Source organism: Equus asinus, chromosome 30, assembly GCF_041296235.1.
Source record: "Equus asinus isolate D_3611 breed Donkey chromosome 30, EquAss-T2T_v2, whole genome shotgun sequence".
Classification (NCBI taxonomy): Eukaryota; Metazoa; Chordata; class Mammalia; order Perissodactyla; family Equidae; genus Equus; species Equus asinus.
The window spans coordinates 3,892,642-3,903,420 of NC_091819.1; the positions used below are offsets into that span (position 1 = coordinate 3,892,642).

Below are 10,779 nucleotides of genomic sequence, written 5' to 3' on the forward strand. Positions count from 1 at the left end.
TATTTTGAGCCTGCCCACCATTGTACATTGAGAACATTTTAAATTGATCATGTTGATTCTTCTCTTTATTTTGTTGCTCCACCAATTAGTATGAAGTTGGTACAAGGTGTGTAAGCTAATCAGAAAAATGCCATGCAAATGAGTGAGAATTAAAATAAAACAATTCTAGATTATACAGTCATCCTACAAATGTTCCTAAAGTTTCCATTGGCTACTTAAAGAAATAACCAAAACTCTTAAAATTTCAAAATGAGTCTTGCTGAAAGGGCTCTCAATCACAAAATGAATGTTACTGATAGGAATATCAACGTAATATAAATTTGAGAATGGCTAATACTGCCCATCTAAAATTTGACAAAGTGGAAATTTACATTACATAAATGACATTTTATATAACACTGGAATGCAAAAAAAAAAAGTGAAACTAGCAGTGGCTAAAATTGCACATAAAAAATGTTTCAAGATAAATTGAAGAATTAAAACTTTTTTGGGAAATTTAGATCCATATTGTTTGACAAGGAAAATTACACTTGGAAAAATAATAAAGGAAAATACTCAGAGGCATAAGCTATAATCAGTCAAATTTGATGTGGACAAACATTGGTGCATAAATTTAACATAAATTGTAAAAATTAAATGAAAATTAATGCTGTTGAACATTAGCTCCATAAAATAAAAATAAAAATGGAAAAATTGGTTGATTTAATCAGATGATAGAAAAGAATACTCAGGGAATTAAGTTGGCTTAATAGAGTTTTTTCTGTGAAATCTATCCTCAAGAAAAACTCGTAAATGTTGGTATATTCTAATTAAATGATATTTTATGAAAATTGAGTCAAAACATCCTTGAGATCATAATCATGGGATCAGTATACTCTCTATCCCATAGGAAGCCATTGAAGGAGGGATGTAGGAAGGTGAGTTTTGCCTTTTACACAGTTATCCTGGTAGGGGGAGATATGTACACAGTAGGGATTGAAGGCAGGCAAGATTACAGCCTACTGTTACAATAAGAAATGATAAGAATCTCTAGCAAAGAGTTGTAAAAGGAGGTGGAGTTACAAACCATTTAAAAGATAGAATCCAGAGTAGCCTGAAAATTTCTAAAAGAGAAGATGCAAAGAACTCTGAGATATATAAAGATTTATTCCTCTGCCCCATAACCTTAAACCTGGTCTCGAGAGTTTCTCAGAGGAAGAGCTGTGCTTTGGAAACACGTTTCAATGGTAAAGAGCTGCGAGCTGTGATTTCATGGGATCATGTACATATAATTTACAACTTTGCAGATAAGCTCATAGTTTTCAAAGCGTTTTCACAAACATTATCACTTTTAATGCTTATACCACTTTACAGATGAGGACGCTGTGCCACAAAGATGGAAAATGACTTGGATCAAGATCACACAATCCACAGAATTAGATTTCCAAAACCTTTCTCACTCTGAATGCCCTGGTATTCTCCAGCTTGGAATGGCTCCTAACTCATTTCCTATGATGCTTAATATCCCTTTTATCTGTAGACAAATTATTGTTTTTGTCTTTAAGTGGAGATATTTAAAATATAGTAACCACACTTTATTGCCATGATATCATCTTTTAACCTCATTGTTATTTATACAGTTTTCTCTAATCTATTCTCACAGGAGAAATATGTGTTTTTAAATTTACAATACAGAGAATTTCTCCTTGTCTATCGGTGATGTTTGTTAAGTTCACTTCACCAGCTGATCATAGACTGATACATCTGCATGTGATGCTGAGCAGCCCTCAGCTCTTGATTTCTGGTCCTGCGTTAGCAGGTCACCATTTTGGAGGATTGGCGATTTTCCTCCAGTTGCTCACATATTGGTTGGAAGTAATTTTTTAAATATGTGAATGGGGATCATTTTCATTTGAATATCGTTGTATGCACTTATAATTTTATTATGTATGCAATACAGACAGAAGAGAAAAGTGAAGTTTTAGTAAAGTAACTTTTTCACTTTAGATACTTGGTCTCGTTTTTAGCAGGAAATAAATGTTTGATCTTTAAACATTGTAGAGCTAAGCACCATGGAAGATATTTGCTTGAGCTTGGGTCTTCCATAAAGAATCTAATAAAAACATTGATAATCTGCTGATTATCTTCTCAGAAAGGAATCAATTGAAGATAGCACAAATGGGCGTAGAAAGGACGTATTTCACTAACATTGACATTATGTATATTTATGCTTGTCCTGGCTGAAAGAGTAGGAAGGTTAGTTTCCTTCGTAATTTTTTCTTGTTTTTGTTGTGATTCCTGAACACACAATCCTCTGCTCACAACAGCCTTTCCCCAGACTCTTGACAGATTGAAATTGAAGTAGCACATTGACATATCAAAAGGAACTCATATTAAAGATTTTAGGTAACACTTAGATGTTTTGTAATCTAAATATTCGTTAGGGTCATGTAGACAAAATCTAATGGTTACTGTAATTTTTATTTCTGTATAATTCAGCATTATGTAGAAGTAGATATCACATTATATGCTAAATGAATAGCCTGCAATATATCATTTTTTTCCTTTATCCTTTCCTAAAGAATACCGTCATTATGTACGCAAACTCACAGCACTAATCTTTTGATAATAGGCAACCAGTATGGGGTTAGGTGTCTGGTACTGACGAAGCTATTTAGATTAAATTGAACTTAAGTTGAAACTGAGATTAAGTTAAATTTCCATTCCCATTTTCTCCTGGGTAAATATTCCCACAAACTTATAAGATGACTGAAAAAGATCAAAAGTCTCTGGTGGTGACAGATTTCTTTCTCTGCACCAAGGTGACTTACATACACATGCTCTGAACACAAAACTTTGTCTACACTGATGCTGTGCTCTCTCCAACAAAATTAATTCACCCGACTACAAATCTCTGCTCTCTACCTACTCAGATTGAAATTCGTTATCGTGTTGTCTACTAGAAAATGATGCCCAGATACTCTACAAACTTTCTGTGTGCACACAATGCTATGCATAGGGCGAGCCATCTTCCACTTGCCCTTGGGAACAGTCTCAGAGCATTATTAGTATCAGCATCCATGCCAGTACTTCCAAGGACTGGATCTGACTCTATTTGTCTTGTCACTCTGCTAGATGAGTATCTCCTTTCTCATTCCTTACCTTTCTTCCTAGAGACATCTGTGTCTGAAGAACAAAATTGACCCACCCAATGAAATGCCATTAGCAAGAATGTCCAAAGAGTAGGGAAGGAAAATTTAGAAGCAACATTCTCAACTATGGATTTTTAAGAAGTCAGGAAGATTTTTCCAGATAAGAAGTAAAAGAAGAATAGGAAAGAAAGAAATAGCAGAACAGAAAAGTTAAAAAGAAAGGCAAAGCCTGCAAATATCTAGATCCAAAATTATTTTATTTAAAAGTCTTGATAAAATTGTCTTACTGCCTCCATCCTTCCACTTTGCCTCTGGCTAATCTTTTCCACTTATACTTCTCTCTCGATCTGTCCTCTCTTTCTGAAATTTTTCCTGTCCTCCTCCTTCTGCTCCCTCATTATTATAATCTGCAGTTTTGTCATAAAACATCCATTACTTTTTCAGTGTCCAGCAAGAAACCAGGTATAGATGATACAAAAAAGACATAAGACACCGTTTCTGCTTTCATGTAGGTTACAATGGCAGTAAATGTACTGACTGGTAAATAATAATAATAGTAATACCAACCACAACAACAAATTGAAATAGTTGGGAAAAATGCCAAGGAAAGGTGGTAAAAAGGGTGCAATCTCAGTGGGGATAGTTTGTTTCAAGAGTGACGAAAGAGAACCTTCGAGAGGAAATAGGATTTGCACAGAGCCGTAGAGGTCTTGAGGAAGTGTAGAGAAGCCGGATGTTGACACTGCCTCCTGCTTGTTCTATTTTAACCAATTATAAAAGAAAAAGTAAAAGAACAGCTCCTTGTGCAGCTCCAAGCGCAGCTGCCAGCTCACTGGTGGACTCCGTTGCTCTGGCAGAGTTTAGAATGTACACCAAAGACAGAGAGGAGATCGCAGACGGGGTTTTTCCTCCTCTGTTTTACATTTTTAAGCTGTAGAATGTGGAAAGAAATGGATGAGAGTTCAGACAGATTAGGAAACTATTACACCGTCCAGGTGAAAGATGATAAAGGCATGAATTAGGTGATGGCGACGGAGCTGAAGGAGGGTGAAATGATTTCAGAGATTATTCAAGAATAAAATGACAGGACTTGGGGAGCATTTAAATACATATTTCAGATTGTATCTCTCTCTTTTTTTTTTTTTTGCCAAATCAAGATTCAGTTTAGGAAAGGAGTTGGTTCCACATCTCTGAGGGATGAGTCTGGAGATGGAGAAGCAGGACCATTAACACATAGTAGGGAAGGATAAGGAACTCTGAGTGCAGAAAGCAAGAATAAAACTAACCAAGGATGGAAGTCCATAGATCCCCAATATTCACAAATAGGCAAATATGGAGAACCAGTAGATAGACGATAGATAGAGAGAGAAAGATAGATAGATAGATAGATGATACATAGATATGTGTGTGTTATATAGCTAGTATATATAATTACACATTTATAACTACTACGCATATATACATATACGTGTGTATATGTGTGTGTTTTTGGACACATACATATATGAACAGTGTAGTAATAGCTATATTCCTACACTCGTTGCCACTGTGGAAGGATGTCAAGTAGCCCAGAACAGAGAAAAGACCTATCTCAGGATAGCCCTTCTGACCGCGTGCTTAGTTACACAAAGCAAGAGACGAAAAGGAACAACAAACCCTTACTTCCACCTTCCCCCTTCCTCTAACAAAATCCCTTTCAAATTCTAGCAATGATAAGGGTCACAGGCAGATTTTTATTAGGAAAATACCATTAAACCTTCAATAAGTGATCACGCTCGCACCTCAAGATCTCTAAATTATACAGTATTTACAACTTAATAGGATTGTTCATCAAATTCAATTCACAATTTGTATCGAACACTGGTGATGTGCAAAGCATAGTACCTGTGTGCAGCATGAGATATTTCTTTGTAATGTAGAAGTAGAAATGAAGAATTATGTCCAGGAAATGAATCTTAACTGTCATGACTCATAACTCACGTAGCATAACTCATGTACTCGTGGCTGTTATGCTATAGAGGGATAGATCTGTCTGGTGTTACACCTTTGTTAGAGCCAGACAACATTTTTCTCTACCTGCATTCTCAAAACCACCCTTGTCCCTGAGCATGACTGAGAAATTTTACACAAAGATTTGGTTTCCAATTATCATACCAAAGAGGCACAGATCAAAGAGATTACAAACTTTTGTGTAAAACTCAACCCAGTGCTGTTAATGCCTTGGCCAAGTTTGACTTTGGCCTTGACCATATTTGTGTCGTAGAGATTAAACAAAACATCTGATTCTGTGCAGATTTATCCATCGGTATCTCTCTACATTTGGCTCTATTTCTTTATGCCTTTAGAGTACACAGTATAAATATATTGCCCAAAAGTCTAATGTTTCCTATAGACACATAAAACATATAGTCCAACTCATTTGTTGCTAATAAAAAAAAATATAATTTAAAGTATTGCCAGCTTCACAGATTAGACATTGAATCACAAAATGTCTCTCAGAATTCAAAAGTATGATACCAAGATTTGCAGATGCAAATGGTTATATCTCTATATTTTTTTACAGAAATAAGTATATATTTCAGGAAGAGTATCACCGCCTTTTAGAAAAATGTTTGCTCTCAACATTTATCTGAGCAATTGAAGTTAAACTTGATCTTTCAAAATAAATCTATGTACATCTCTTCATTCAGCTGTAATATAAATTATTCAGCAAAATTGACTTAAAGATTTCCAGATCATTTTATACTTTTATTTTGATTATGAATTCAAAGGCTTTTCTTATGGTTAACACCTTTCATAGACTGAGTTGAAATTTTTATGGTGGTTTGCTCTGGGGCCTACAGAATATTTCTGTATTTCTTTATGCTCATTTAGAAATGTTTACGACAGCTTCTGAGTGAGAATTTTGATGGAAATATACTCTGATTTATGATAATACACATATTACCACCTTATTAAAATTATTAATCTTTATAATTTTTTTATTCTGACAAACAACTTTATAGGGACGGCAACTCGGTAAATATTTTCTGTACTAAGACAAAATACTGTACCTATATAGATTTTTTTGTAATCCTTCTTTGCAGTTAAAAAAAAAACCAAACTCTCTCACACTGCTTTCCACTCTCCTTGATTGCCCAAAATACAAATTGACAATATAATATGCTCATGAGGTAGCTACCGGAAAGTCAAAAATGATTTCAAAGTGAATTCCAATAAGCAAGATTTTTAAAAATAATTTTTTTAACTTATTTGGAATTTTCTACAAAAATACCATTTTTAATGTCCTTTCAGTAATAGGACACAGCTTTTATACATAACCTTATAAAGAGTGATATTAAATATCAATTTATTAGTTGCACTTAATAATCAACTGAAATGTGTTCATGACCCAAACTGAAATTGTTCAAGAAATATCCATTACATTGACCATAAGTGTACAAAAATAACAAACTTCAATAAGTACCTGAGGTCCAACGGGTTACATTTTCCTACACAACACCACATTTGCATGGTTCTTAACAGTTTAAATATTTTATCTTGTCAAGGCTCTATTATTTATCTATCACCCAGGAAGGGCGGTGGCCCCACAAGAATTTCCAAACCAAAAAGTCATTAAAAGTATTAGTAAGGAAGCAAAAACCTGATTTAAAATACATTCTGTGATAAGAATATGCAAAAGAAAAGTTCATATTTTATTAAATACTCAGTGTATTAATTTAAACTACCTTATATCTATGTATTCAATAAAATATTTCGGTAGTAATGAAAATTTGAGGAAGGAGACTACTGGTCCGAAAAGAGGGAGTGGCTTACATGCAACCAAAGCTATATTAAGACTTAAATAAAATTCATTTTTTGTTAAAAAGATAAAAAGTTACTGATTTGGTCCTTAAAAAATTCCTCAGTCTTTCATAAACTTACATTCATGTTCTTGGGGGTTACATAATAATGTGGCTTTTGTCATACCCTTGAACAGTTTGTAAATAAAGATACAGATAAGACATTGTTTTCCTTGTAAATTGTGATTTTTCCCCCAAGCATTTATGACTTTTTAAATAGAAACAATGTATTCTGTCACATAGCAAGCCGTGTGTCTCTGAGCCACAGCAGCCGTGACCATTTTACAGCGGGCTCCCTCACTTCCAGGCACCAACACTTGATTAACATTTATGTTTATTTCAAACCAATGTCCCCCCACAAGAAAACACAATGAAAGAAGTATTACTATTCCCATACTTACCTGTAACATACGCTCCTGGGTCCAGAAAGGCAAAGCCAAAAGCCAAGAGTTTAAGCCACAAATACATGGTCATTTCTGGGAATCAGCCGTATTCCTCTGAAACGGCATGCGTCCTTCTGAAAGGCAATTATAATGGTTATCTCGGTAAAAATTTTTCTCAGTGGAACTGAATCAAAAAGAAAAGAAATGAATGCATACTCTTCACTGTGGTCTTATCAGACGGGGAGCAATTTCCTCCTCTGCTACACTGAGAGCAAACCGCTTGCTGGCTGCACGAACTACTGTGAGGTTGTGATGTCAGATTCGGTTTTACTAACTTCTCCAAAAATACTGTCAGGGGTCCTCTTTGCAGGAAGTCAAGAGAGTTGTTCAAATTCAGTGCAAAGACATTTTACTTCCTTAATTTAACTAATTTAATTCACTAAGTTAGTAGACCTTTTAAAAGATTTTCCCTTCCAGGAAGATGTTTTTTAAGTATCCAAATAGTATTCCCTGACGATATCCATTGCAACTTTTCTTTAAACATCAAATCCCCCCAAAATAATCAATAATTTTCTGGTCTAACGGATGATAAGACAGATTCAGCATGGGTTTAAAAAAATGATGTTGTTGTCTTTTTACAAATGTATTTTTAATTAAAATAGCTGTGACTATGAGCGCAACTCCTCAGTAGGTAGGCCTAATAAAAAATATTTGTCAGAGCTCACAAATTTCAGTCCTCGGCCCTTCAGCCTATTTCTTAAACTACATTTGCAATGGAAATCTATTTGGGGGTTAGCTTTGAATAGCTTTAAGCAAATACCTGTGACCTGTTAGCTTGCTCTTATGGCAGTATATTTGACAAAACCAGAGGCCAGGAGGAAAGTGCATGACACACCATCTTTTAAAACGGAGCTAAGTATATGAACTATACTCTGTAACAAGCTAAAGATGGGGGTTTAGAAACCTTAAAGAGACATTTTAAAAAGGGCTTTGCAGATCATAGTTTGGAAGCAATAGTAAGAACTTAGGAGATTCCATTCCGTTTCAGTCAGATGGGCAGAGAGATTCTACCCGAGGAATACAGAGATTAATTAGCAATGAATGAGTTGGATTATATATTTTATTTTAATGTATTAAAATTGAATTTAGTGCCTACAGGAAATATTAGCGTTTGGGGTAGCAAAATTTATATTGCATACTATAAATGTATAAGGAAATGGAGCTCAATGAAGAGAGACGGCAATGATAAGTATGTGCACAGTTCAGATGCTCTAGAACGGAGGCAATGGCGAGCTGGAGTTTGATATCCCTGAGATGCAAGCATCAGGAGGGAGGCAAGAAGGAAGGCCCTAGCAGCGTGTTGGGGGACAGAGCACAGCTCCCCTTTGACATGGACAACACTAAAGTGGATAGCTAGGCTGGAATCTAGTCAGCAGCTGGTCTTTCAACAGGGCATTTGAGGAGGAAATCTCCTCCACTTTATCACATATGGGCCTGGCCTTCAGGCCCTGGGCACGCAGCTACAGAAAGCTCTCATAGAAACAGAATGATGGGATCCACTCTCATTGATTCTGACGGAGAGACTGGATAAGTGGCTGATAAATGGTATTTTTTTTAAGAACAACTGAGGCTGGGAAAGGACCAGGAAGTGACAACGGAGTCTATAGGTGGTAAATACCACGATCAATCTCAAAGTTAGGTCAATAAAATTCAAAATAATCATAGCTGATTAACATAATAAATTTTTAAAAGCTTTAATATTAAATTTTAAATATTTTATTTAAATTAATTATTTCCCAGATTTTCTTGTTACGTATCATAAAGTTTACATAAAGATAGAAAGAGATTACATGAGATTAACTGCAGAAGCAGGTGGTATGCATTCATTCAACCAATATACGGTCATCTCCTAAAATAAGACAGTCATTTCTCCTGACGTGAAGGAAAAAAGGTAACAAAAACAGATATGCTCCCTGCCCTGGTGGAATCTATAGTTGAAAAGACAATAATTAATTAACTATAATCACCATGACAAGCTCAGCACACAGGACGGTCTTAATGGTATGAGTTAAGCTTGTAATAGGGTATTTGGTCTGGTTGTAAGGTCAGGGAAGTTTGCCTGAAATAAAAAGCAGTGAAGGTAGACTTGAAAAAATAGTAGATCTTAAACAAGCATGGGGAGAAAGAAAGAGTATCCCAGGCAGAAGAACTATATATTTAAGGGAATAGAGTGTGTTCAAGGAACAGAAAGAGGCATGTGTGGCTGGCATAGAGAGAAGTGGACCCTGGGATACTGCAATATATAAATACATCAAATCAATACCTTGTACACCTTAAACTTACACAGTGCTATATGTTAATTACATCTCAATTTAAAAAAAGTCAGGGGCCGACCCAGTGGCGCAGCGGTTAAGTTCACACATTCTGCTTCTTGGCGGCCCGGGGCTGACTGATTCAGATCCCGGGTGTGGACATGGCACACTTGGCAAAAGCCGTGCTGTGGTAGGTGTCCCACGTATAGAGTAGAGGAAGATGGGCATGGATGTTGGCTCAGGGCCCATCTTCCTCAGCAAAAAGAAGAGGCTTGGCAGTAGTTAGCTCAGAGCTAATCTTCCTCAAAAAGAAAAAAAAAGTCAGACATAGAAAAAAAAATGAGGCTTCAGAAGGAGATAATAGCCAAACCCTGCTAGGCCTTGTAGGTTCTAAGAAATTTATCTCTTTATCGTAAGAGATTTGGGAGCTATTGAAGCTTTTTAAGCCTTGTTCTTGAATCTTCTTGCCAATGATATCCATATATACTTATCCAAAATAAGTATATCAATACTTTCTTTTCTGTCCTCGTCATATGTGACTTAGCAGCACTAAACAGAGCTAGACTCAGCTTCTCCAACCCTTATCTTTGCTCAGCTTCCAAAACACCAGCATCTACTGATTTTCCTTGACCCTTCTTGGCTTACCCTCAGCAGTTGCCATGTTGGGTCCTCTTCCCCTACCTGACTTCTAAGTATTGTGATACATTAAAAGCTCAGTCCTGGACCCACTTCTCTCTTTCTTGGTGAGCTCCTTCATGCTCATGACTCACAGATAGATATCTTCGGTCAGACCTACAGCTCAGGTCTCTGAACTCACATTTGCTACTGCATTCTTGACACGTCCACTGGATTGCCTCTCAGCCAACTCAAGGAATGTGGAAGTCTTGACCCATCTCTTCTTTAAACCTACCCTAACTCCCAATCTTACCCATATCTGAAAATGCACCAACATACATACAGCAACTTATGCTAGAAACCTAGGCTTTATTTTTTATTTCTCCTTTTCTGTAACAACTACATTTAACTTACTAGCAAGTCTCATTCATTCCGTCTCCACCATCATAATTGTGCTCCATTCCCAATTACGTTACTTAGGACCAAGCCACCACCA

At 36.1% G+C, this 10,779-nt stretch overlaps 1 protein-coding gene across 11 annotated transcripts in view; it reads right to left on the reverse strand.

Moving 5' to 3' along the window:
• Positions 1–7,738, reverse strand: part of PTPRC (protein tyrosine phosphatase receptor type C) — a 117,186-nt gene extending 109,448 nt beyond the window's left edge. For 3 of the 11 annotated variants that reach the window (XM_014829304.3, XM_014829303.3, XM_014829302.3), the window contains exons 1-2: positions 7,573–7,713; positions 7,375–7,490 (exon numbers count right to left, since the gene is read on the reverse strand). In XM_014829304.3, coding sequence (XP_014684790.1) covers positions 7,375–7,447 — 73 coding nt within the window. In that variant the 5' untranslated portion in view covers positions 7,448–7,490; positions 7,573–7,713. Of the gene's footprint in view, positions 1–7,374; positions 7,491–7,572 lie in introns of all 11 variants that reach the window. The other 8 variants (XM_070501525.1, XM_070501524.1, XM_014829301.3 and 5 more) reach the window with 6 other exon arrangements.
• Between the last annotated feature and the right edge of the window lie 3,041 nt (positions 7,739–10,779).